The sequence below is a fragment of the Tachysurus fulvidraco genome, chromosome 4, assembly GCF_022655615.1.
Source record: "Tachysurus fulvidraco isolate hzauxx_2018 chromosome 4, HZAU_PFXX_2.0, whole genome shotgun sequence".
NCBI lineage: Eukaryota > Metazoa > Chordata > Actinopteri > Siluriformes > Bagridae > Tachysurus > Tachysurus fulvidraco.
In genome coordinates this window covers 8,447,630-8,471,423 of record NC_062521.1, presented here as the reverse complement: position 1 = coordinate 8,471,423, position 23,794 = coordinate 8,447,630, and the positions used below count along the sequence as shown (strand labels likewise).

General features: G+C 37.6%; 1 protein-coding gene across 5 annotated transcripts in view; it reads left to right on the top strand.

The window, feature by feature from the left end:
* lyst (lysosomal trafficking regulator) overlaps nucleotides 1-23,794 on the top strand; it is a 93,397-nt gene that overhangs the window by 1,298 nt on the left and 68,305 nt on the right. For 4 of the 5 annotated variants that reach the window (XM_027150208.2, XM_027150205.2, XM_027150207.2 and 1 more), the window contains exons 3-6: nucleotides 2,371-2,462; nucleotides 13,430-13,631; nucleotides 20,958-21,048; nucleotides 21,339-23,409. In XM_027150208.2, coding sequence (XP_027006009.2) covers nucleotides 2,371-2,462; nucleotides 13,430-13,631; nucleotides 20,958-21,048; nucleotides 21,339-23,409 — 2,456 coding nt within the window. Of the gene's footprint in view, nucleotides 1-213; nucleotides 315-2,370; nucleotides 2,463-13,429; nucleotides 13,632-20,957; nucleotides 21,049-21,338; nucleotides 23,410-23,794 lie in introns of all 5 variants that reach the window. The other variant, XM_027150209.2, reaches the window with a different exon arrangement.

The following is a 23,794-nucleotide window of genomic DNA, read 5'->3' as shown; positions in this document are numbered from 1 at the left end:
GAATCATGTATTTCATAAAGTAATTAAACTTTGCCTAATTTGATACAAGCAAAATGCTGCACATGCGTTAAAAACTGACATCTTAGTGCGTGTTTCCTATCTAAATTTTTTTTTTTTTTTTTTTTTTTTTAATAAATGAAGGCATACATTAGCATTCATCTTACAACATTTAGCTAATAGTTGTTAAACATAAAGGTTTTTTTTTTTTTACAGTTGCATAAACAGTGCACTTAAAGTCTTGTGAAGACTCTTGCTAACACAGTGTGTGGGAATTCTGAAGGACACTGAACAGCCATAACATTTGAAACTGACAGGTGAAGTGAATATCATTATCTCTTTACAACTGAACATGTCAAGGTAGCAAGTGAACAGTCAGTTTTCAGAGTTGAAGCAGGTAAAATAGCCAAGCATACAGATCTGAGCAACTTTGACAAGGGTCAAATTGTTATATCTAAACGAGGCAGGGCATCTCCAAAACAGCAGGTCCAGTGGTATCCCACTGCAGTGGCTAGTAGCTACCAAAAGTGTTCCAAGGAAGAATAATGATGCAAGTTGTGAGCGAAAGCTAGCCCATTTGGTGAAATCCTGGGGCAGCATAGCCACAGAGTGGCCAAGACCCCTGTCCACTGCTGATTGCATTCACATTGAGCATCAGAACTGGACTGTTAGCAGAAGAATTACATTTCCATTTATTGCAATTTCCATTTATTGCAATTGGCAGATGGCCTTATCCAGAGCGACTTAAATTTTCTGTTTTATTCAGTTGAGTAATTTAGGGTAAAGGGACTTGCTCAGGGTCCCAGGAGTTGTAGTTTGGTGGTCCTGGGATTAGAACTGACATGGCAGTGGCCACTTTCAGCAGTATAATGCACCATACCATGCTGCTACACTGTTCAAAGTGGTTTCAGAAACAAGAGTTCAAGATGTTGACTTAGTTTGTTTAGCGTTGATGGGATGTGCTGGACAGACAATTCAAATCCATGGAGAGCCTACCTCACAACTTGTATGATTTAAAGGTACAGTCTTTGTTCCAGATACATTTTTGTGGAGTCCATACCTTAATGTATCACAGCTGTTTTAGGTGACCTTCAAAATATTAGGGGGCTGGTTTTAATGATGTGGCTGATTAGTGTTTCAGAAACCCTGTGTGAATATAATTTGTGGATGTTTACATTGTGAATGTAGCATCACATTGTAAATGAAGCATCAGGTAATCCTTCATTTGATTTAATTTAAATATAACCATATTTAACCAATAAACAAGAAAGTTTATTGCTTGAGTTTAGCTTTGTTAATCTCAGTGATTGGCATCAATTTATGATTATAAGTATAGACCTACTGGTCTGGCCATTAGTTGTATCCTATTCACACAGTCTGAGAGGAATTAAGAGAAGTTATTAGCATCATCCTTAACAGGTTTTAAATTTTTCTGCATTGGTCTACGTTGTCTGAAAAGGATGGACTTTTCATGTCACCAAACCCTAGTTTGGCAAGCTTAAAAGAAAATTACAGCCCCCAAAACACTCATCCTACTCAAATGGTTAATGGTACAGTCATGACTTTCTTCATACAGTGTTGTCATTTTCAAATCACAACTTAGCTGGTGTTGATTAACAGGGTGTAACTTTTGCTATTTGCTAGAATTTCTGCCAACTAGGTTAGGAAGATGCATGTGAATATTTTTTTTATCCAGACTTTAGCATGCTTAGCTTCTTTTTCATGTCTTTTATATCTGCATTTACTGTATATGACAATATATTGCCTGTTTTACCAATTATTTAGTCAGCCATTAAAGTATTACCACATGATTAAAGGATAGACCTATTATGAAAATTAAAATTCAAAATTGCTCAATTTACTTAGAAGCATTTTACATGGTGTGTAGAGAATAAAGTCAAGTTAACAAGTGTTCAATCCAAAAGATTTAATTGTCCTAAGTAACATAGGGGAAGAAAAAATAATATAATATCTGCATGATCTATGAAGGACTTTTTAACACCATGAAAATTTCTGTTTGCATCACAATTGCTGTACTTTGTCTTTTCTGATTTTATAAAGTGAAGGTCATCATTTATTCAGAGATGGGTGTAGAATTTTCCAATTAAGTAAAATGAGCCATCTAGCCAACAGTGTTTGAAATGCTCCTGTGAAATGGCAGGGCATTGTATTGCCTAGGACTAGGTTTTGCATTATTATTTTATACTGCACTTGAGTAAAATTCCGAATGCATTACCAATCTTTCTCTGTCTCTGTCTCTCTCTGTCTCTCTCTGTCTCTCTCTGTCTCTCTCTCTCTCTCTCTCTCTCTCTCTCTCTCTCTCTCTCTCGGTTTGTTTGTTTGTCTTTCTGACTTTGTCACTCACTCACTTAGGTCAGTCTGCAGTCTTTGGAGAAATTTTTGATTTTGTTCCACTCTATGCACCATCTCAGGGAGTCTGGGGTGAAGGATGCACTGAAATTCTGGTATGTTATTTTTGACTTGTTGAAGGTGGTATTTAATTTGATGTTCAGAAATATTTATAGAAATGCACAGTGAAAAATGCTCTGTTCTCTTGTTTACAAAAATGAAATCCACAGATAACTCCACAGGTCTGCTCTAATATTAAACTCACTGAGGTGTTGCGAATAACTGATTATGTCACTATGGTTGCATATTGTCAAGGGCAGAGGTGGCAAAAGTACACACATCCTTTACTCAAGTAGAAGTACAGATATTCATTTTTTAAAAGACTCCAGTAAAAGTAGAAGTAGTGACTACACTCTTTTACTCAAGTTAAAGTAAAGAAGCATGGGCTCTGACATGTACTTAAGTAAAAAGTCGCCGATACTACTACCTGTTTAGTGTCATGCTGGTAACTGGACGTCATGTATGTGTATATATATATATATATATATATGTGTGTGTGTGTGTGTGTGTGTGTGTGTGTGTGTGTGTGTGTGTATATATATGTGTATATATATATATATATATATATATATATATATATATATATATATATAATTTTTTATATTTGTGTGTATGTATATATAATTTTGGATTGTGCTGATGGATATTTGTGTTCATCAGCCACAAGAGTGTTACGAAAGACAGGCACTGATGTAGGCGAGGTAGGGTGGAGTCAGCGTTCACATTCATCCCAAAGGTGTTCAGTAGGGATCAGAAAGCAACCACATATAGCAGGAAAGGTCAGATGACCCAATACTTTTGGAAATATAATGTATACCAAGTGTATCACCAAGGCCATATCCCAAACTGTAGGGAGATTCCAGCTCTGTCCTTGAAAACAACTCAAAATTATTGTGATGTTTTACAAATGACAAAATTAATGTTAATTAAATTAAGCACTTCGTGTTTTTTGGGTTGACACCAGGGGCGGTTCTAGGATTTCATCTTTAGGGGGGTTTAGCCCTCAGTGAGAATTTAAAACAAGAAGAGTTCTATATTATATATTATATGACAACTCTGGTAATAAGAATAGTGAAATTTCACTGCTTTTGGTTGCCGTCTTTGCGTCTTTCCGCCGATTAACGTTATAGATAAACGCCTCCAGCTCTGACTGCGCGTGCATGCCGCACGTACCTGTGCTTTTCCGTTCAAATAAATCAGACAGCTGAAGATGCACTATTGAAAGATTACAACACACGCTTGTAAAAGCAAAGTAAAAAAAAAATCGCTCTTGGATCAAACTGATAAACAATTTTCTTTCCCATCGACGACATGTCCGGCATTTTAACGTAATTTTTATTGTTTATTTATGAAAGTAAAAATTCTACTTATAGTTTTAGGGTGGCTGAGATCACAGACAGGGGGCTGAAACCACCCTAAAAAAGGGCTAGAACCGCCCCTGGTTGACACAATTCGCAACGCATTCGCCAGGAATCATTTTTGACACCAATTATTTCAAACATCTCCCTCATATATGGCCATGTGTGTTCAGGAATGTCCTCATTGTTAGTTATTTTAACATCGGTGACTCCCTCTGAATTAACATTAGCCATTCCTTTTGTAGGCGTGCTGCTCATTGTTAGCTCCGCTGTCTTTAGTCAAGTCAAGTCAAGTCACCTTTATTGTCACATCACCACGGCACATGTGCCATGGTGAGTGAAATTCTTGGGAGCTCCAGAAATTGCAGAACCATTTACATACAATAGTAAGAAACATAAATAGAACAATTTACAAACAGGTTAAAAAAAATGGGCTCAGTACCATTGAAATGTGCAAATGCGGAAAATGTGGAAAGGATGCAATGTGCTCATAGATAGTCAGTACACACAGTGTACTACTAGACATATATATACCCATACATATATGTATGTATAAGTATAAATATAAATAATATATATAAGTATTATATACATGTAATATATATGTATCATGCAAGGTGCAACAGACTATACAGATGCAGAAATGTCCTGTGGTACCGATAGCTTATTGTCAGATAGATTGTTATTTTAAATTAAATGCAGTGTGTGTGTATAGTCCCATGTGTATTGATGCAGTACGAATGCAGTGTGCGTGTGTGTGTGTGTGTATAGTCCAGTGTTGAACTGTTGAATATTGTGGAACACTCCTGAGGTGTTTTGAGCGATCGGATTTATATCCATCTCGAAACCGTTTCGGAGGGCATTTACACCTGGTCTTTTTACGATCGGATAGCTATAGGATCACAGAAAAAGCATGAAGTGACCAGGTGTAAAAACCCCCTTTGACGTCCAGTTGTCTATAATCAGTTATTTGCCTTTCTGCCTTTCATTGCTTACATGGTCTAGATCTGATTCTGACAAGTCTGTTCTCTGATACGTTTGCAGCTGTGTAGCCACATAAGCAACAAGCTCTGATGCCATGACCTTGATGTTGACCTGCCTTGGAGCACTAAAAACTGCATAACAGGAAAACCGAACAATACCTGCCTTTTTGGAGATACTCTGACCCAGTTTACTAGCCATTATTATTTGGCCCTTGCCTATTTTTTTCTTCTTCCACCATGTCCAGTTTGAGAACTGGTTGCTTACTTGCTACTAATATATCACCACCTTTTGACATGTGCCATTGTAACAAGATTTTGCTCATTTCTTAAACACAAGCATTTCTACATGGTAAGATCACAGGGAAGCTCTCTTCTACTGCACAATGTGATCAGATAATGAAAAAACACACACACCTGGAATTTATGTTGTTAGTGTTTCCAAGTACTTGTGCATACCAAGCTAAACTGCTGGGTAGTCTTTTATGTTTGGACCAAGTGGGAGCAGTTATCATAAGAACCACCTGATCATAACAGTCGTATGTGCTTGTTAAACAATATTCTAGATTTAGTTCCTCTTAACTATAATAATAACCTATACTCTGGGAATGTTTTTTACTAGATTTTGGAACATGCCTGTTGGGATTTGCCCATTCAGTTGCAAGAGTGTGAAGTTATGTACTGATGTTGGTTGAGAAGGTCTGGTGCACAGTCAGTGTTTCAGTTCATACCGGCGGTGTTTACTAGGGTTGAAGTCATGGCCTGTTATTTGCTGATTTTTTTTGTTGTTGAAGAAAGCAGGTAGGAGAGGTGGAAGAAAAGTGAAAGTGAGCCTATTTTTAGCATTTTTGTTCACATGTTTGCTTAAGTGTGATAAAATGATCTGATCTGAGCCACAAATGAGATGAGCCCTTGAGGAGACTGAGTAGCATGTGACATCACATGCCTTCATGTGATGCTCTTACAACCCAGATCTGGAAGGCATCCATTTTCGGTTCTAATTTCATGGAATTTGAGTTGCAGAGTAGAAAATTCGTTCATTAGTAAAGCATGGAAATAGGAAATATTAGTAGGAATTGTGCATATTGCAATAGTAAATGTGCTGTACTGTGCTGTGTGTGGGTAGATGTCTAAGCAGTAAACAATGTCTGCCTTTCAGATATTTACTTGCACCATGTATGTAGATGGGAGGTGAGTCAGGAAAAATGTCTTGTTCATGGAATTTGAATGTCATATTTAGAGTTTTAATTACTTTGAAATGCTGACTTTAAATGGAAATGTTGGATATTATGATTGCTTCAGAATTATGATCAGATTATGTGTATATCTGTGTATACAAATTGCATATACATAAGGGCCCAGCAGTGGCTGTCTGACAGTTATAGGCTTTGAACCCAAGGTACCATCTCATTATCCTACCTGCTGAACTAATACTGACATTGTTTTATGTTGTTGACAATGTCCTATATATATCTACTCTATTTCATATGATGTAAGATGAGCAAATGAGGAATAATATCTTCTTTTGTCACACTCCCAATCCAGTGGCAGCATTTTTAAAATAAAACTGAATCAAAAAGGGAACATAGAATGAGTCACATACAAAGCAATTGAACCTTTGTGCTTGCACCAGTGAAGAGTATGGAAATAGTGTGTCAATCAGGAGGATGGAATAACAGGATAAAGTGATACAGTAAGCCTGTCTGTGTCAGTGTCAAATGACTGGAGCAGGCTTAGTTTTGTGTTCTCTCTAAATGTATTGCATAAGAGCTTGTTCCTAACCAGTTCAGGATTCCAGATTAATCGGATGAATATCGTTTGTTTGTGGAGTCCAGGAATGAAATAGAAGCACAATTGTTCTCCATTTTCTGTTAATTTTATAATTTGACAGTTGAGCTTTTTCTAATTCTAGTTCTATATGGTATGGACAATAAAGTATATTGAATTTATGCAGTCACTATGATAAATCTTGCAAGGTATAAAAGTAAAATGTCATGATCCAAGACTGGTCTCCAATGATAGAAACATAATTTGTTTGTTTATAGTTGTGCTCAGAAGTTTGCATACCCTGAAAGAAATGGTTAAAAATATGCCTCATAATTTAAAAGAACGTTTTCTTACTTAAGGATAGGTTGTGTCTAGGTCAGGGGTGTCAAACTCTGGTGTAATTATATTTGGCCCGCGAGATCATATCAAATGTGCATTACAGCTGACTAGCCGCATGCTCTGCTAATACTACAAATCCCAGAATGCCGTGCCACTGTATTGACGCGTAGTCACGAACAGCAAGCGCCCCTCATTCTCTGTTGACAGTCATTAACAACCATGCTACAGTCACATCGGGCAAATTAATTCACCCTCCACAAAAACGGCTAAATGAAAGATGGACAATAGGAGCTTTCAAGACAGGAGGGAGATTAGGCAGATTATCTGTTCACGAATATAAAGGACAGATCTGTTTGTCTTGTGTGCTAACAGAGCTAACGTGTCTAACGCAAGAATATAACATAACACTATGAAACGAAACATTATGAGAAGGTGGGGGAGATGTAAAAAAGTCTGGTTTCCCGGCAGACTATGTTCATGAAAGCAAAATCAAAAAGTGAAGCTGCTGTAAAGACGAGCGTTATTGTGGCAGCAGAGACAGCAAAATCTGCCCGGCTCTTTAATGAGAGAGAGTTTGTCAAAAAGTGTATGGACAAAGTTTGTGAAATGAACATCACTGATGTGTCTTTTATTTAAAATTTAATTTCTTATGTGTTTGTAATATCAAGCTCTGGTTGTTCCAAATCCTGTATTTAAGCAAAACTAAAGTTTGTTTCCATACGAAAAAGGTTGAACATTACATATCAGTTGCAGTTAATTTTTCAATAAATATTCAGTTTGGCCCGTGACTTTATCGCAGTTTTATATTTTGGCCCACTGTGAATTTGAGTTTGACACCCCTTGTCTAGGTAGTTCTTTTGGGTGGTGTGATGCAACATTTCCTTCCTCACTACTGATCCAGCAGTGCTTACTGGGATAACATTTTATTTAATTATAATTATATATATAATTATACAAACTGTTCTGAAGTTATTAATTTTGACACTTTCTTCAAGACTGTATTAGATCAGATAAAGTTTACATACATAGCAATCTAATGATCTACGGGCTGTCTAGGCAGATTTATCCCAAGCAGAGTGCACACCAAGCAACAAGACTCCAACCAGGGGTAGGGTGTCAGGATTGATGAAGTGGGTCTGGAAGAAGAAGCAATCAGACTAGGAACTCAGAACACTGGGTTATGGGCCCAATGCTTCAGTACCATTTTTCAGATGGGAGGAGTGTGAAGAATGTGTGAGAGGGGTGTGTGGAGTCATCCACAATGCTGTTGGCTTTGCAGATATAGCATGTGGTGTAAATGTCTGTGATAGAGGAAAAAGAGACTTTGATGATCTTCTCAGATGTCCTCACTATCCGTTGCAGGGTCTTGCGATCCAAGACAAGCCGAGCAGTGATGCTGCTGCTCAGGATGCTCTCGGTGGTCCCTCTGCAAAACATGGTCAGGATGGGTGAAAGGAGCTTTGCTTTCCTCAGCCTTCGTAGAAAGTATAGAGGCACAATAATGTGCACTCTGACATACTAAATAAATTGGCCTGCATCTAGCAGTCACAAAGTCCACTAACGATGACCAGTAACTAGAAACATGCCTGGAGGTCTTTCATCATTCTGTGTTGAAGATTCTGATTTTTTGTCGTCACAAAAGGAGGTGAGCCCCTATAGCTTAATTTTGGCATTCGGAACCCAGTTGCTGAGCATGCCTCTGTGAAAACAAAGATGCAGCAGTCTCTAAACTCTCGCCAGGTGGTCCGCTTGAGTCTATTTTAGTCCAGTATATTGTACAGGGAGCAAACGTTTGAGAGTAGAATGGACAGGAGAGCCGTCTGGCTAGGGTTTGTTTTTAGACTAGCATAGACACTTGCCCAATTGCCGTGCTTCCACTTCATCGAGCGTTGCTTCCGACATCCCCTCTCCCAGTCACCATCATTAGGTGATGTAAAGGACTGAAGACCTGTTTTTTGCAGCAAGCCGAGGGAGCAAAGCTTCTCCAGCACATCATCATGCAGTTTGGTTATTGTATGGTTACTCTACTGTAAAAACGTCTGGCAGTCGTGTACATTAACAACGCTGTCTGTGGTGTCCATGTTCTTTGAAAATTTGTGCTAAACACACAAATGGCACCATTTTGGATCCAGAGTGTCTTGTGCGTGCTACTACAAAGCATCCAACCACTCTATAGTCAGCATACCTGAGTGATTTGCGAGGGTGGTAAGGTGACAGCATCCAAACATCCCAGTTCACCAAACACTCTATACCCATGAACTCTTCAGATCTGCTCCTTTACCTAATGAACACTGTTCATATGAAGCTAGACTAAACAAAGGTGTTTTCAGCCTGGACTGTGGGCCTCTGTAAGAAAAAACTCTTTAGTGCTGTAGCCTTTACTACTGTAGGTATTACCAAGTATAAAAAATGCTCATGTATTGTGGCACAAGACCATTCAGTGCCATATAGGGTAGTAATAATATTTTATAATCAAGGTGAAATTTGACTGGGAACCAATGCAGCATAGATAAGATACGATTGATGTGTTCATATCTTCTGGTTCTACAGTAGTTTGGACTCTAGCTGCTGCTTTACAGTCTAGATCTGGAGCATCCAGACAGTAAAGCATTACAATAATCCAACCTAGAGGTAAAAGAAAAGTATGTGCGGTGTTTCTGCATCATGTAGTGACAGCATATTTCTTATCTTGGCAACATTTCTGAGATGAAATTAGGTTACTAATTTGAACCTTAAATAGATATTATGTATTGAAGATTCAAATGAGAGACTGGAGTAAATGATCACACCAAGGTTTTTTTACTACTGATGAAAAAGACTATCAAGAGTTATCTAATCAGACAATCTACTCTCCAATCAGAAAGCTTACTTCTGGCTGCCTGTGGTCCTAGTAAAGGCACTTCTTACTTGTCTTGGGATTCACAGGCAAAGATATTGGTGTCAGTAAGATCAACCTAAATTAACCATTTATAAGATCATCAAGAACTTCATGGAGCTAGGTTCCGTTGTTGTGAAGAAGGCTTCATTCAGGGCACCCAGAAAAGTCCAGCAAGCACCAGGACCTTCTTCTAAAGTTAATTCAGCTGCAGGATTGGGACACCACCAGTGCAGAGCTTGCTCAGGAATCCGCTCACCGCCCCCAAAATCTGCAAAATCAAAAAACTTTTTACAACAATAACATGTGACATATCAAAACACTCAGAACAACGAGGGGAACTTCCTCACGTGTATTCTGATGATGTCACGTGATGTAACGTGATGTGACATGAAAATAAAACATTTGCACAACATGGGCATATGGCATATCAAAACACTCAGCCCAAGGAGGGGAATTGCGTCACAGGTTTTCGGACGACGTCATGTGCTCGTCTCCACTTGCCTCCAAATATTTTGGCACCCTTGCACTAGATTTCATTAGTTTTATGTCTACTTGCCTCCAAAAGTAACACTGACCCTTATGTCCACTTGCCTCCAAAAAGCACAGGCCTTTGCAAATACGTTTGTTGAGATGAACTTTACAAATCTAGTAACAATTATTTTTTGGTGGCTACATATGTTAAGTTAAAATGAAGAAATTAAAATTAGTTGAAAGGGGGGCACGGTGGTTTAGTGGTTAGCACGTTCGACCTCACACCTCCAGGTGGGGGTTTGATTCCTGTCTCCGCCTTGTGTGTGTGGACTTTGCATGTTCTCCCCGAGCCTCGGGGGTTTCCTCCGGGTACTCCAGTTTCCTCCCCCGTCCCAAAGACATGCATGGTAGGTTGACTGGCATCTCTGGAAAATTGTCCGTAGTGTGTGATTGCGTGAGTGAATGAGAGGGAGTGTGTGTGTGTGTGTGCGTGTGTGCGTGTGTGTGTGTGTGCCCTGTGATGGGTTGGCACTCCATCCAGGGTGTATCCTGCCTTGATGCCCGATGACTCCTGAGATAGGCACAGGCTCCCCGTGACCCGAGGTAGTTTGGATAAACGGTAGAAAATTAATGAATGAATTAATTAAAATGAGTTGAATATATTTCTAGATTTTTGCATGGTGTTAGCTTATCATCATGAACTGTGACACCCCCTGCCTGTTAGGCGTGGCCGATGTATATAACTAACCATATTGACAATCTTAATTTAATACTACAAACTCATTTGGTTTAATCAATGATTCTGTTAAGCATAGAACACAAAATTTTGATCAGTAATCATTTCATTAGGAATAAGTGCTTTACATGCAAGAGATCTTGTATTGAACAGTCCAAGCTTTAGATCAAGTTACTAAAACAGATTTTCCAAGCATTTATAGATTTTTGTTTAACTCAGGAAACTGGCACAGTATATTGTGAACCCTAGAGTGACAGCTCATTGCAGCTTACAAACAGTTTGATCGGCTTTGGATCGTCACCAATTAGCTAGTCCTGTTCTAATATTATGTGCTATGCTGCAAGAAATGAGGGCAGCCCCTTCCTGAGTTGGATGTGCACTGTTCAATCCTTACAGGCCAGCCTTGACCTCAATAATGATCCAATCATCAATGAAGTTCACATTATTTTTATAGAGCACCACTTAGACATCCATCAGTTCAGAGACCATCTATATATGCATATGGCATAGGGATCTGGTTAAGGTGTTGGACTACCAATCGGAAGGTTGTGAGTTTGATTCCTACATCCACCAAGCCGCCACTGCTGGGCCCCTGAGCAAGGTCCTTAACCCTTAATTGCTCAGTTGTATAAAAATGAGATAAAATGTAAGTCACTCTGGATAAGGGTGTCTGCTAAATGCTGTAAATGTATATATGGGGCCAGAGCATACTTGCATCATTTTTCTGAATCAGAAAATATGTTGGATAGAACCACCTGTTCTGGTCAGCATGGTCTAAGTTCTCTACTGCATTTTTATCCAGAAGAGAATGCACCTCTTGGGACAGAGGACAAATTTGATTGGGTCTGCAATTTAAGAAATTTAAACCCTTAAAATTTTGGGTGCTGCAGAACCAAAGCCTTTTATCTCCTGTCCATCATGAATGTCCTTTTTGGTGCTCTTTGATCAGAGAGAAAGGCAGAAACAGAGATTGGACAGAAAGACCTTTTGAGTCATAGCCATAGCTGTATAGTCATTGGAAAAAGAAAATATACCTCCTTCAATTCCATCTTTTTATTTATAAGGGCCTACTTAACAATTGTGTGGGCCTTGCCAGCTTTTGTAAAAAAGCAAATAACTTCAGCCCCTTCTCTCCAAAATGGTAGCACGAAGCTTTGCAAAATAGTAACAACACAAATATGTGGACACATGTTTGTTAATTGTGTCATGCAACAGAACAGGGATAAGCTGACCATTATTTCTCCAAAACAATGTGAGTGACTGAATAAGTTGAGGACCACAATTTAGTGTTGCTATTGGTGGCTATACATGTTGCTGGATTATAGGACATACTTATTTTTTCCACTTTGTTTCTGAATGTTTGTATACTTTTTGGAAAAATTACTATTTTTGCCCCACATAGTCTAAGCTTTTTAATAAACAATTCTGATAACAGAAACACATTTGTGATATGGGCTGTGTACTTTTGTAACAAATTTAAATTTCACTCTTTGCAAATCACTGTAGTGTTAGGGTGCTTTCATACCTGCCCTGTTTAGTTCGGTTGAATCGTACCAGAGTCCGATTGCTCATTTGGTGCGGTTCATTTGGGCAGGTGAGAATGCAGCAATCGAACTCTGGTGCGCACCAAAAGCGGACCAAGCAAGTGCTTTCGAACGAACTCTGGTACGGTTCATTTGTGGTGAGAACACGGTCCGAGATCGAATAGACCTAACTGCAAAAAGTATTGCGCATTTTGGACTAAACCAGCTGCCGTAGTGGGTCATTGGCAATATTTTCGGAAGATGAGCATGTCACATTTTCGCAAAAGTAATGCTCGCCACCTCCAGAACTGTCTTGCGATGCGTCTTCGCCGTTTGCAGTGCATTAAAAAATGATATTTTCAAGCCGCATCCGCGCTTCATTCTTAAAATTAAGACTTTGCATAGAATGCTGTATACAAGCGATGTAGTAGATTACAACCACGAACATAATTGCAGCTGTATTTTCCTGTATTTTTCTCTTTTTGTTTACTTCCGGAGTTTCTTTGAAAATTCCCGCACGTTTATTCTGACCAATCGAGAAGCAGTTTAGGAAATACGCTCAAAGACATGTGGCCAATGAGTGATGTGGATGTTATCACATGACTGCATTTTGGTTCGTTTCAACTGGTGCGGAACAGAACGATCAGTGTGGTGTGACATGGAACCAAAACTGCTAAAAACCTACAATGTATCATTTTTTGCTTTTGGTCTGGACCAAATGAACGGAACTATAGATGTGAAAGCACCCTTAGAGGAATTAAACACTTTGGGATTTGCTATAATAGAAAGTAATTAATTTTCCTATTTCCAATGTATCACCCCCAACCTGATTATTTTTTGTATCATCATGGCCTATTCCATAATTATCAATTTAAGTGAGTGTTTAATGTATGTTTTGAATGTGTTTACATCAAGTGCACTTCTGTGATTTCTCTCAAGATTTATTTATGTCTATCTACCTCTCACTCTAGCTCAGACATGAGTGGTGCCAGTAACACACTGGCTAGGGAATTTCTGACTGATGTTCACCAGCTGTGTAGTGTGGTGGCTCAGCTTACAGAGACCCACAGGAAGCAGGAAGAGGAGGAGAGTCACATGGTGGCTCTTGGAGAGTACCTGGTCCAAGGCCGTGGCTTCCTGTTGCTAAGCACTCTGGACGCTGTACTAGATCAGGTCAGTTAAAGCTTTATTGAAAACTTTTTTTATTTAAACTGACTCCTTTTTTGTAAAATTGTTGCCCATTTTCAACAGAACAATAAAAATAATAAAATAGAACGACAAAAATCAAGTGTTATGCACTTATGTACTGGTGTTTTAAATTATTTACCAGTTATAATTGCAATTATTGGTAAAGTGTCAGATTTCACATTTATTGGTAGGCCTATTTAATATTTTTGAGATCTTTTCTGTTTTTTTTCCCTCAGTTTTTGTTTATTTATTTATTTTATTGTTTTCACTCGCACACTAAAGAGGTTTTTTTTGCAAATTTGTTATTGAAAAATTTAGACTAGCCTTGATTCCAGTAGCTAACATAAAATTGTCAAAGCAGCAAGTCAGATTTTAAACTTTTCCTAAAATTTGCACATATTGATATTGGAGTATGACGGTAATACTTATCATTCAAAAATTATTTAGCAAAGGATTAGTCTTCATTTTCTCTAATATAACTATGGCAGCCAGTCAAGGCTTAAATCTGAAATTATTTAGAATTGCATATTATGTTTTAGAAAATTATATCTGATGTCTGCCATGGCATCCTTGTTGGTGCACTGATATTTCTGTATATGTTCAACTGAAAAAAACACAAATATTTAAATTGCATTGATTACTATACTGGTCCTAGTCTTAAATAAAATGGCCTTCTTTGTTTTTGAGAGAAAGAGGAAGAATTGGCTATTCATCACAGCTATAATATACAGTGGATAAAATAAGTATTGAACACATTTTTTAAATATATTTCATAAAATGTTCACCAGGTGTCGGTAACAACCAAGTAATCCATACATACAAAGAAAACAATAAAAATGTCTTCAGAAATTAGGTTATGTGTAATAATAACACAGGGATAAAGTATTAAACACACTTACTGAAATATATTTAATTGTGCTGCACGATTAATCATATCGCAATCACGATATCAAGCCTGTGCAATTATATAACGCAAAATGCTGCAATTTTATTAAATAAATAAATAAATAATAAATAAATGCATGTGTGGAGATGACAACCCATTCTCTCTGAAAGCTGTTTGCCTATTAAATACACTACACTGCTATCCACTAATAGAAAAAAGACCAGTGAGTTTCAGTTTAGGCAGTGGCACGTATCGTCATGTCGTGACTTTTTCCGGTGTGCAGCACGGAACGGGTGAAGATGGATGCCGAGCAGACCGACACTGAACTAGTGGCCAGAAAAAATGTTACCTCTGTTATATGTAGTGTTAATTTCGTCAGACGAGACGAGACGAAATATGTTCGTCAACAACCTTTTTTTTCATGATTAAGACGAGACGATGACAAGACTGCACTACTGTCCAAAAACGCTGACTAAGACTAAATTAACATGCATTATTGTTGACGAAAAAAGACGAGACAAAAATATTTTGTATCAAATAAAAACTAAGATAAAATCTCTCTTCATTTTCGTCTACAATTGTCTTTGCTTTTTCATCACCTTTCATTACGCCTTTAAAATATTCAGTACGAGTTCGTGGCTTCGCGCTGTTGCTCAAGTTACAGGTCTCATACTCCTTTGGCTGCAACATGAAACTGCTGAACAATTGTATTGCTTCCGCTAAAGAAAATAGTGCGCTCTGTCTCTACAGCTAGAATCCTGTGTGTCCATTCCAACGCTCTGTTTTTCATGGCAACGGTGTGTTATAGTTAGCAGCGGTCTGTTATCAAGAAATAAAATAGTGTGTGCTTAGAAACAATTCGTCCACAAAGCGCTCAAAAAAAAAAAAAAAAAACCTGAGCGCAAGTCCACAGTATTTCCTGTCTCTGCGCAGGCGCTTTTATTGTACATGACAGCTTATTTCCCGATGACCGGTCTTTACATTACGTTTAAAAGCAATATCACTAAAGTAAAAAATGTGATGTCCAGTCAAGTTCGAGTGTATGCACTGTTTAAACGAGTGTTCTCAACTTCTCACTGATACTTTTGTGATTCGCGGAGTTTTGACAAGTTTTTTAGCCTTGATATTGTTTCTTATTCAAAAGTGGTGACAGACAAATCTCAGCACCCCCAACCTGAAAGCTCTTCCCCTGTCACAATCACATCATAATCAAAATTAATAATTAGGCTTAAAAGCAAATGTATATATAAGGGAATCAAGTTTAATAATTTCATGTAATATTGCTCCAAATATCATCAGTAATGGTGTGTGCAATACCATGTATAACTTGCATTAAGTTGGTAATTATATATATATTAATTATATATAAATTTCATACTGTACACCGACAGTTTTGATCTTAGGCTTTACATTAATCAGCATTAATTATATATATTAATTATATATAAATTTCATACTGTACACCTACAGTTTTGATCTTAGGCTTTACATTAATCAGCATTAATGTGTTACTTTAAATGTTAATTTGAAAACGTTTTGCATTTGTTTGTTGTTGTTGCTAGTTGCTGAGTTTAGAAATACAAATTTCAGCATTATCAGTAATCTGTGTGTGCATTTTTCTTAAGAACCAAGGAAGTTGACTCATGATACCATTTGTTTATTATATCGCTATCGCATATCGCAATCGCAATATTGACCTCAATAATCGCAATATGACATTTTCCCTAAATCATGCAGCCCTAATATTTAATAATTTGTACAAAAGCCTTTGTTGGTAATGACCCCTTCAAGAGGCCTCCTGCATAGAGAAGCTAGTTGCATGCATTTCTCAGGTGTGATTTTTGTCCTGTGAATCTTCTATGGGCCTTTCCTATGAATTTTTAATTCTTTTCATAGATTTACCTTTGGATTTATGTCAGGTGATTGGTTGGGCCATTCTAGCACCTTTATTTTCTTACACTGAAACCAGTTGAGAGTTTTCTTGGTTGTGTGTTTGGGATCATGGTCTTGCTGAAATGTCCTTGTTTCTTCATCATCCTGGTAGATGGCAGCACATTTATACCAAGAATGTCTCTGTACATTTTTCCATTCACAATTGCTTAAATTCTATTATGCATTATTTATTGTTTTCTTTGAAACTTTGTACTTGCTAATTCCAGTTCTTTCTAAAGCTCTTCACAAGTGGTCCTTGGCTATTGGACTCTTCTGATCATTCTTTTCACTCCTCTGTCAGAAATCTTGTGAGAAGCACCTGGTTGTGGCTGGTTTATAGTGAAATGATGTCCTTTCCACTTCCATAATATTGCTTAAACAGTGCTCACTGTGATTTCAATTAGTTTAGAAATCCTTTTGTAACCAATGGCATCAGTATGTTTAACAACAATAAGGTTGCGAAGGTCTTGAGAGAGCTCTTTGCTTTTACTCATCATGAGATGTTTCTTGTGTGAATCCTTGGTAATATGAGACCTTTTTTTTACACAAACATACACACACACACACACACACACACAAACACACACACACACATTTTGCAATCATAACAAATTCTGGTCCATGTTTTTGTGATTGCATCACATAATATCTGCGGATTTTCAGGTGCAAATGTTCTGTTGTGCTCAGAGGTCCACTGAAGAATATTAAAGTCATTGTCATTCCTATGAAACCAGCTTAAGACTATGTTAAAATGGTGCATTATGATGCTGGAAGTAGCCATTAGAAAATTGATTATTTTGTCAAAAAACATTCCCCACACTGTCATAAGTTGCTGTTTGCACCGGATTCTGTCCCTAGCACCTGTGTACCTCAGAAGAAATCTACATTTAGCAAACCAGCATAATTTTTTTCATCTTTAGTGGCACAGTTTAGCTTCAGATTCTTGTTTTTTTCTGCTCGCTATAGATTAAAGAGTGATTATTTGTGTTACTTTATCATTTTTGACGGCTCAAACTAATCTGGCCACTTCTTTTGACCTTTCTCAAAATCTTCAAAATTCACTTAGAAAACTGTTGCTAACAGTTACCATCTTCAGGCATTTTTGGGTGTTCTTTGTATGCAGTGGTTAGTGCTTACCAAAAGTGGTGCGAAGAAGGACAACTGGCTAACCAGCAACCGTGTCATGGATGCGTGTGGGGAAAGAAGGCTAGCCTGTTTGGTCCAATTCTACAGAAGAGCTACTGTAGCACAATTTGCTGAAAATGTTATTGCTGTTTATGATAGAAAGGTGTCAGTATACATAGATACTTTCAAGCTTGCTGCATACTAGGGCTGCATAGCCATGTGAGCAACAGAACTGGACCATGGAGCAGTGGAAGAAGCTGCCCCTGTCTGATAAATCAGGGTTTCATTTTACATCAAGTGGATGGCAGGGTGGATTTGCCAAGGGACAATGTGGCACCAGGATGCACTTTGGAAAGAAGGCAAGCTGGTAGAGGCAGTGTGATTTTCTGCATGTAAATCTTGGGTCCTGGCATTTATTTGAAATTTGTCATATAACAAACATTTTTGTTGGTGGTATTTCTTGGCAGTGGCATATTTTAGTAGGATACTGCACCTTGCCACACTGCAAAAATTGTCCAGGAATACTTTGTGAAACGTGACAGAGTTCAAGGTGTTGGCTTTGCCTTTTCACCCCAATATTTTTAAATAGCAAGATTCCAGCTAATGTTTGAAAAAAAAAAAAAAAAAGACGTCCACTCTCCCAAAACCATGTGGAATTTCTTATGATCTGATAAGACCAAGGTTGGTTTTTTTGTCATGATACTAAAAGAAGGGTCTTACTGGGACTTTAATCAGGTAGAGGGAATAATGAATAGCTATAAATATTTGTGAATTCTAGGCAAAAATTTGGCTAAAACACTTATTGAAGAAGAATTTCCAAATTAAGAAAGGAATGGCAAACAACGAGGAATGGCAAACAGATCAACATTTTAACAGGTTTAAATGTGCAGTTATCACAGAAACAAAGCCAGAAATGACAATGAAGTTTGAGTTTGTGAACATTCTCTCATTTCAAGTTTTAAAATTAAGTGTTTTTATGGTCTAATTAGATTTTGATCCTGAGGCTAACCAAAGATACAATTCTGTGTAGTGGCTTAAGGAAAATGAGCCAGCTTCAGCAACAGGAATGACTGCATTAATGACTATCACACAGCCCTGACCCCAGTTGTGATAAAGTGCTGGTCAGATTTCCTCTTCATTACCTGACACCTTGGGCCTATTACAGGTTGTGTACCATCTGGACAGCACAAAGGGAATTATATTAAGATGCTGTTTGTTGAGTACAGCTCAGCATATAATACATTCCCTCCAATCTCAAGTTGGAGTTCCTGCAACTTGCTGTACTACCTTATGACTTTGTCGGAATAAGGAGGCTCTTCTTCCCATAGGCAATTTGAGCCCTCACCCAGGGCAGTACTCAACACGTTACCTCTACCAGACTATGTTTTGCACAGTATATATTGCACTATGTAAGACTGTACACATCGCCATATCTGCACTAACAGATATTCTACATTGGAATTCCACCTTCCGAGTAATGTACTGTAAAGACAAACTTTTTTGCACATAACAAACATGTCTAATATTATACAATTATTTATTGCATTTGAGAAATGCAAATAACTAGTAAAATATTTTAATGTTTAAAATACCTCCAGAGATTATTTTGCTTGTTAAGCAGTAAAAGCAGCTTTTCTGCCACTGACAGATACAGGTACAGTAAGTTTCTGAAACAAACAATGGATATAAAATTTCACACAACCCTGTTAAGAGCAGGTTTTTGTCATTAAAAAAAAGATAAATTATATCAGAAATTTTCCACCTTTTCCACCACATAATAATTACAACCTATACAGTGACATATAAAAGTGCCATAAAAGTGACATTTAATATATGATATAAATATAAATATATGAATGAATAAATAAATAACAAACAAATAAATCCACACATATAACTTAATTGCTTAAGTGAGCACACCCTTTTATAATTTGGTGGCTGTGTTTAGAATCATATAATCAATTTGTGTCTATAAATGAAGTGAATTAAGGGTCTAAATAAAATTCTGCTGAAGCTTAAAAAGCAACAGTGTCCTTGCAAAAGGATTTCCTTGTTCAGAGGTCTCCCAACACTACATGGAGAAATGTGTTATAGTCTGATGATACAAAGATTTTCTTGGAGGAAGAAAGACTCTTATTTCAAGAGATCATTGAAATAAATCTGTTTTGCACAAAGACAACACAGCACATCAGCAAAAGAAACATTGTGGTTGCATTATCATCTTGGGCTGCTTTTCTTAAGGTGCCTCAAAATTTTCTGGCATATTACAGAAAATTTAAAGTAAATAGGCCTACTACCATTCAGCATGTAAATAATCCAAAGTAAATATACAATTTTACAAAATTAATGCTCAGACTCAAAAGGGAACCTATCTTTTTTTGAGTGACACCAGATAGTGTGATAATGATAGTGTCCCTTCTCAAAAATCATGTGAACAATGAACAGGATATTTCCTCACAATTTGTTAGCAATGTATCTTTTGTTGTAAAGCAGGGTCCGAACATGTCAAGATGGTCCAAGGTGATATCCAAACTCACTGAGTGCCTTAATAAAAGCAAAGGGTGTTTTAACTAAGTACAATTTGAATTTGAAGTAAAAATTCATGGATGTGCACACTTATGCAATTACATTATTCTAATTGATTGAGCTTTTGAATGGTTACTCTAAAATTTGAGACAACAATGTTATCAGTTTTTAGACTTTACATTTACAGCATTTGGCAGACGCCCTTATCCAGAGCGATGTACATAAATGCTTAAATCTCTAACATTGAATACATTAATGCTGGTTCACTAGGTTGCATACTTAAGATACCATGAGTTTAAAACATTTGTTTTAGTACCATACCACAGTACCATATCAGTTCACTAACAGAACACAAAATATTACACTAAATATAGATAACTGAAACAGCAAGACCCCCATATTTGCTTTTAATTCACACATGTTGGTGCACTTTCTGTGAAGAATGATTTCCCAGAATGTCAAGGATGGAGCTAGTTTTTAGGGACTTTCACTGTGTCATGTTTAAACATGCATTACAATGTAATCAAGTAGTCAGTGTGTATTTGTTTGTTTTTTATTATTATTATTTTATTGTTATTATTTAATTTTTTTTTTTTTTATTCTGTCATTTTGGGTGTAGACTAATGTAGGTACAATGAACTAGAAAATAAACTTATATCTGTAGGTCTTTTTTGTTTGTTTGTTTTGTTTGGTATATTTTTAAAGAATTATTAATAAAGAATTATTCTGATTATATTGATCATTAGCTAGTGTTTCCTGGACATGACTTACATACCAGATATGCAGAGATTGTTATCCTTTTATGGAAATTTATTTAGGATCTTTTTATGTTTTCCCTGTAGGAACTGACGTGTCGGGAAGAGCTGCTTACACTTTTGTTATCATTGCTACCACTAGTGTGGAAGATTCCTATTCAGGAAGAAAAGCTCCCTGGTTAGTATCAGACTATTATAAAATGATCTCTTTACTGTATGTTAAGAGACTTCTAGCACATGGACATTTCTGTAATTGTGTAATATGAGTAGCATACAAACAGCCTACATTCTAATAGTCAGAATAATTTGATAAATACAAAGACTCAATACATAGATCAATTTTATAGCCCATCGATGTTTACCATCTAGCAACAGGATGTAAATCTCATGAAATGTTTGTGCTTATTTATTTATTTATTTATTTATTTATTTATTTATTTATTTATTTATTTATTTTTATCTTCTTAGATTTCACCCTGCCTTCACTTATGGAAGGGCACCCTGTTCGAGAGGAAAAAGCTGCAACTCTGAATGTGGGAAAGCATAAAACTTTTTGTGATGCACAGAACATTGGAAAGCACCACTCTCACAGTTGGAAGTCCCGGCATATACGAAGGACTGCTCAGAGGTATTCAGTGAGTGATGTGCACAAATCCCAGATCTCCACATCTGATTCTGAATCTAATTCAGATGAAAAATCAGCAAATACATGTCCCAAACATCACAGGTCTTCTGGTTCGTCCAGTCATTCTAGACTCCAGCATCATCAGTTAGTAGTGCTTCTGCAGCAGTCAGTGCAGTATCCTTGTGTGGATGGCATGAGCAGTTTTAGTGGATCCAGGCCTTATATAAGGCATTTTGAATCACTGCTGCCCGATACTAAAATACTAACTGATTCTACAGCCTTTTCTATTTTGAGTGCTGTTGCAAATACACCGTTTGACCTATGTCACGTTTTATTGTCCTTACTGGAGAAAATCTGCAAACTTGACATGACTATCAATCACAACCCATGCTTAACTGTTAGTGTTATTCCAAAACTCACTGAAATTCTAACAGAGTTTTATGACTGTTGTGGATCAGAAGGGGGAAGTGGTCATGAAGGGGTTGATGAAGTAGCTGCAGGCTGGGCTGAGGAGCCAGTTGCACTTGTTCAGAGAATGTTATTGCGTACCACCCTGCATTTAATGTCTTTAAATTTGGGTCAGAATGAGGTACTACCCAATAGTCTGCGGCAAAGCTTAAGAGATCTACTCAGAGCCATCTTGAAGATTCGCACCGGCCTTGATAAGCAAGCCTTCAAGGCACGAGGGAATCTATTTGCTCCTCAAACCAAAACAAATCTACAAGAGATGCAAGAAGACATTTCTTTTTCTAGTTATCATCACCAAGCTCTGCTGCTGTCAGAACTCATTGAGGGTGTTCTTCAGTTTTTGCTTGGTTGCTTAGAAGCCTCTGTCCCAAATCCTTTATGTTTCAGCCAGGCCCTAGAATTAATTCATGAGTTTGTGCAGCACCATGGCCTTGAAATGTTTGAGGAAACTTGCCTTCATCTTGAAGCTCTTGGTAATACTTGTGATTCTTCAGTGAGTGCTGAGGTTTTGGAACGATTGCATGGCATTATTTCTGGTGTCCTTAAGATAATCAGTGTAGTGAAAAGGGCCAAATCAGAACAAATTCACCAGTCATCATGTGAGCGACGTTGTCACAAACGCTGTGAGTATTCCCAATTGCTGCACCATCACTGTGACATCTCAGGGCTGCCTGTACTTGCCTTCAAGCAGGCAAATGAGGGTAATGACTTACAAGTGTACTACCCTGAACGTTGTTGCATTCTGGCTGTCTGTGCTCACCAATGTCTGCGACTACTACAACGTCTCTCTCCCTCTGGGCCTGCCATGCTGCAGGTGCTGACGGGTGTGCAAGCTGTTGGTATTTGTTGCTGTATGGAACCACTTTCTGTGGTGGCTCCACTGCTTCAAGTATTTCAAGCCCCAAGTCTGTGCAGCTATCAGTCCTTTATTCTCAATGTACTTAGTAGGTTTGTACTGGAACAGCTAGGAGGAGAACAATCTTCAGTTAAAGCCGCAATAACTTCTTGCATCTGTATGGACAACTGCCAGAAACTTGGTATCGAAAAGACTTTGTACGGAAAGGAGATAGCCTCATCCTCTTCTCCCTGTTCTTCCCTTCAATCACAAGTTGTTCTTCCTAGTAGAGGGTCTGAAGATATGTACTGGAAATGGGATGCTTTAAAAGCTTACCAGGATGTAGTCTTTGGTAAAGATTGGCAGTGGAGTAAACAGATTGCCAGGCATGTATGCCAACTGATCTTAAGGGGAAATGAAGTAATACAATGGAAACTGTACACTTATGTTTTTTATCCTATGCTTCAGAGAGGTGTGGAGTTAGCCCACCATGCTCAAAAACTAGGTGTGTCCAAGACATGCAGTCACGTTTGTAGCTATCACACTCACTGCCTCCCTGTGGAAGTGCTGCTTATGTATCTTCAAATGCTGCCCTGCTTACTCAAGTCAAGGTAGGATTTATTTTCCTTTCTACTTCTGTTAAATCTTTATTTTGCGTGGGATGAATATTAATTTGAAACTGAAACCACACTGAAACGTTTCTTTGTGGCATTAATGATACTGAATATAACATGAGCAGACATTCTAGCAAAAACCTTAACTCTCATTGGTGTTGGTTGGCTTTGTAAAAATGTGTTGCTCTATCAGTTTCTTTCTAATATGACCTTAAAATTAAATGTAACATAAAATTATTGATTCGAACTACAGCTTTCTATAGACTTTCTATATTTTTCTAAAAATATAACACATAGGGTAAAATATATGGCTAGTAAATGTTGCTACACATTGTTTCCATGTTATTATCTAAACAAAACTACAGTGTCTTGTGTTGAGTTG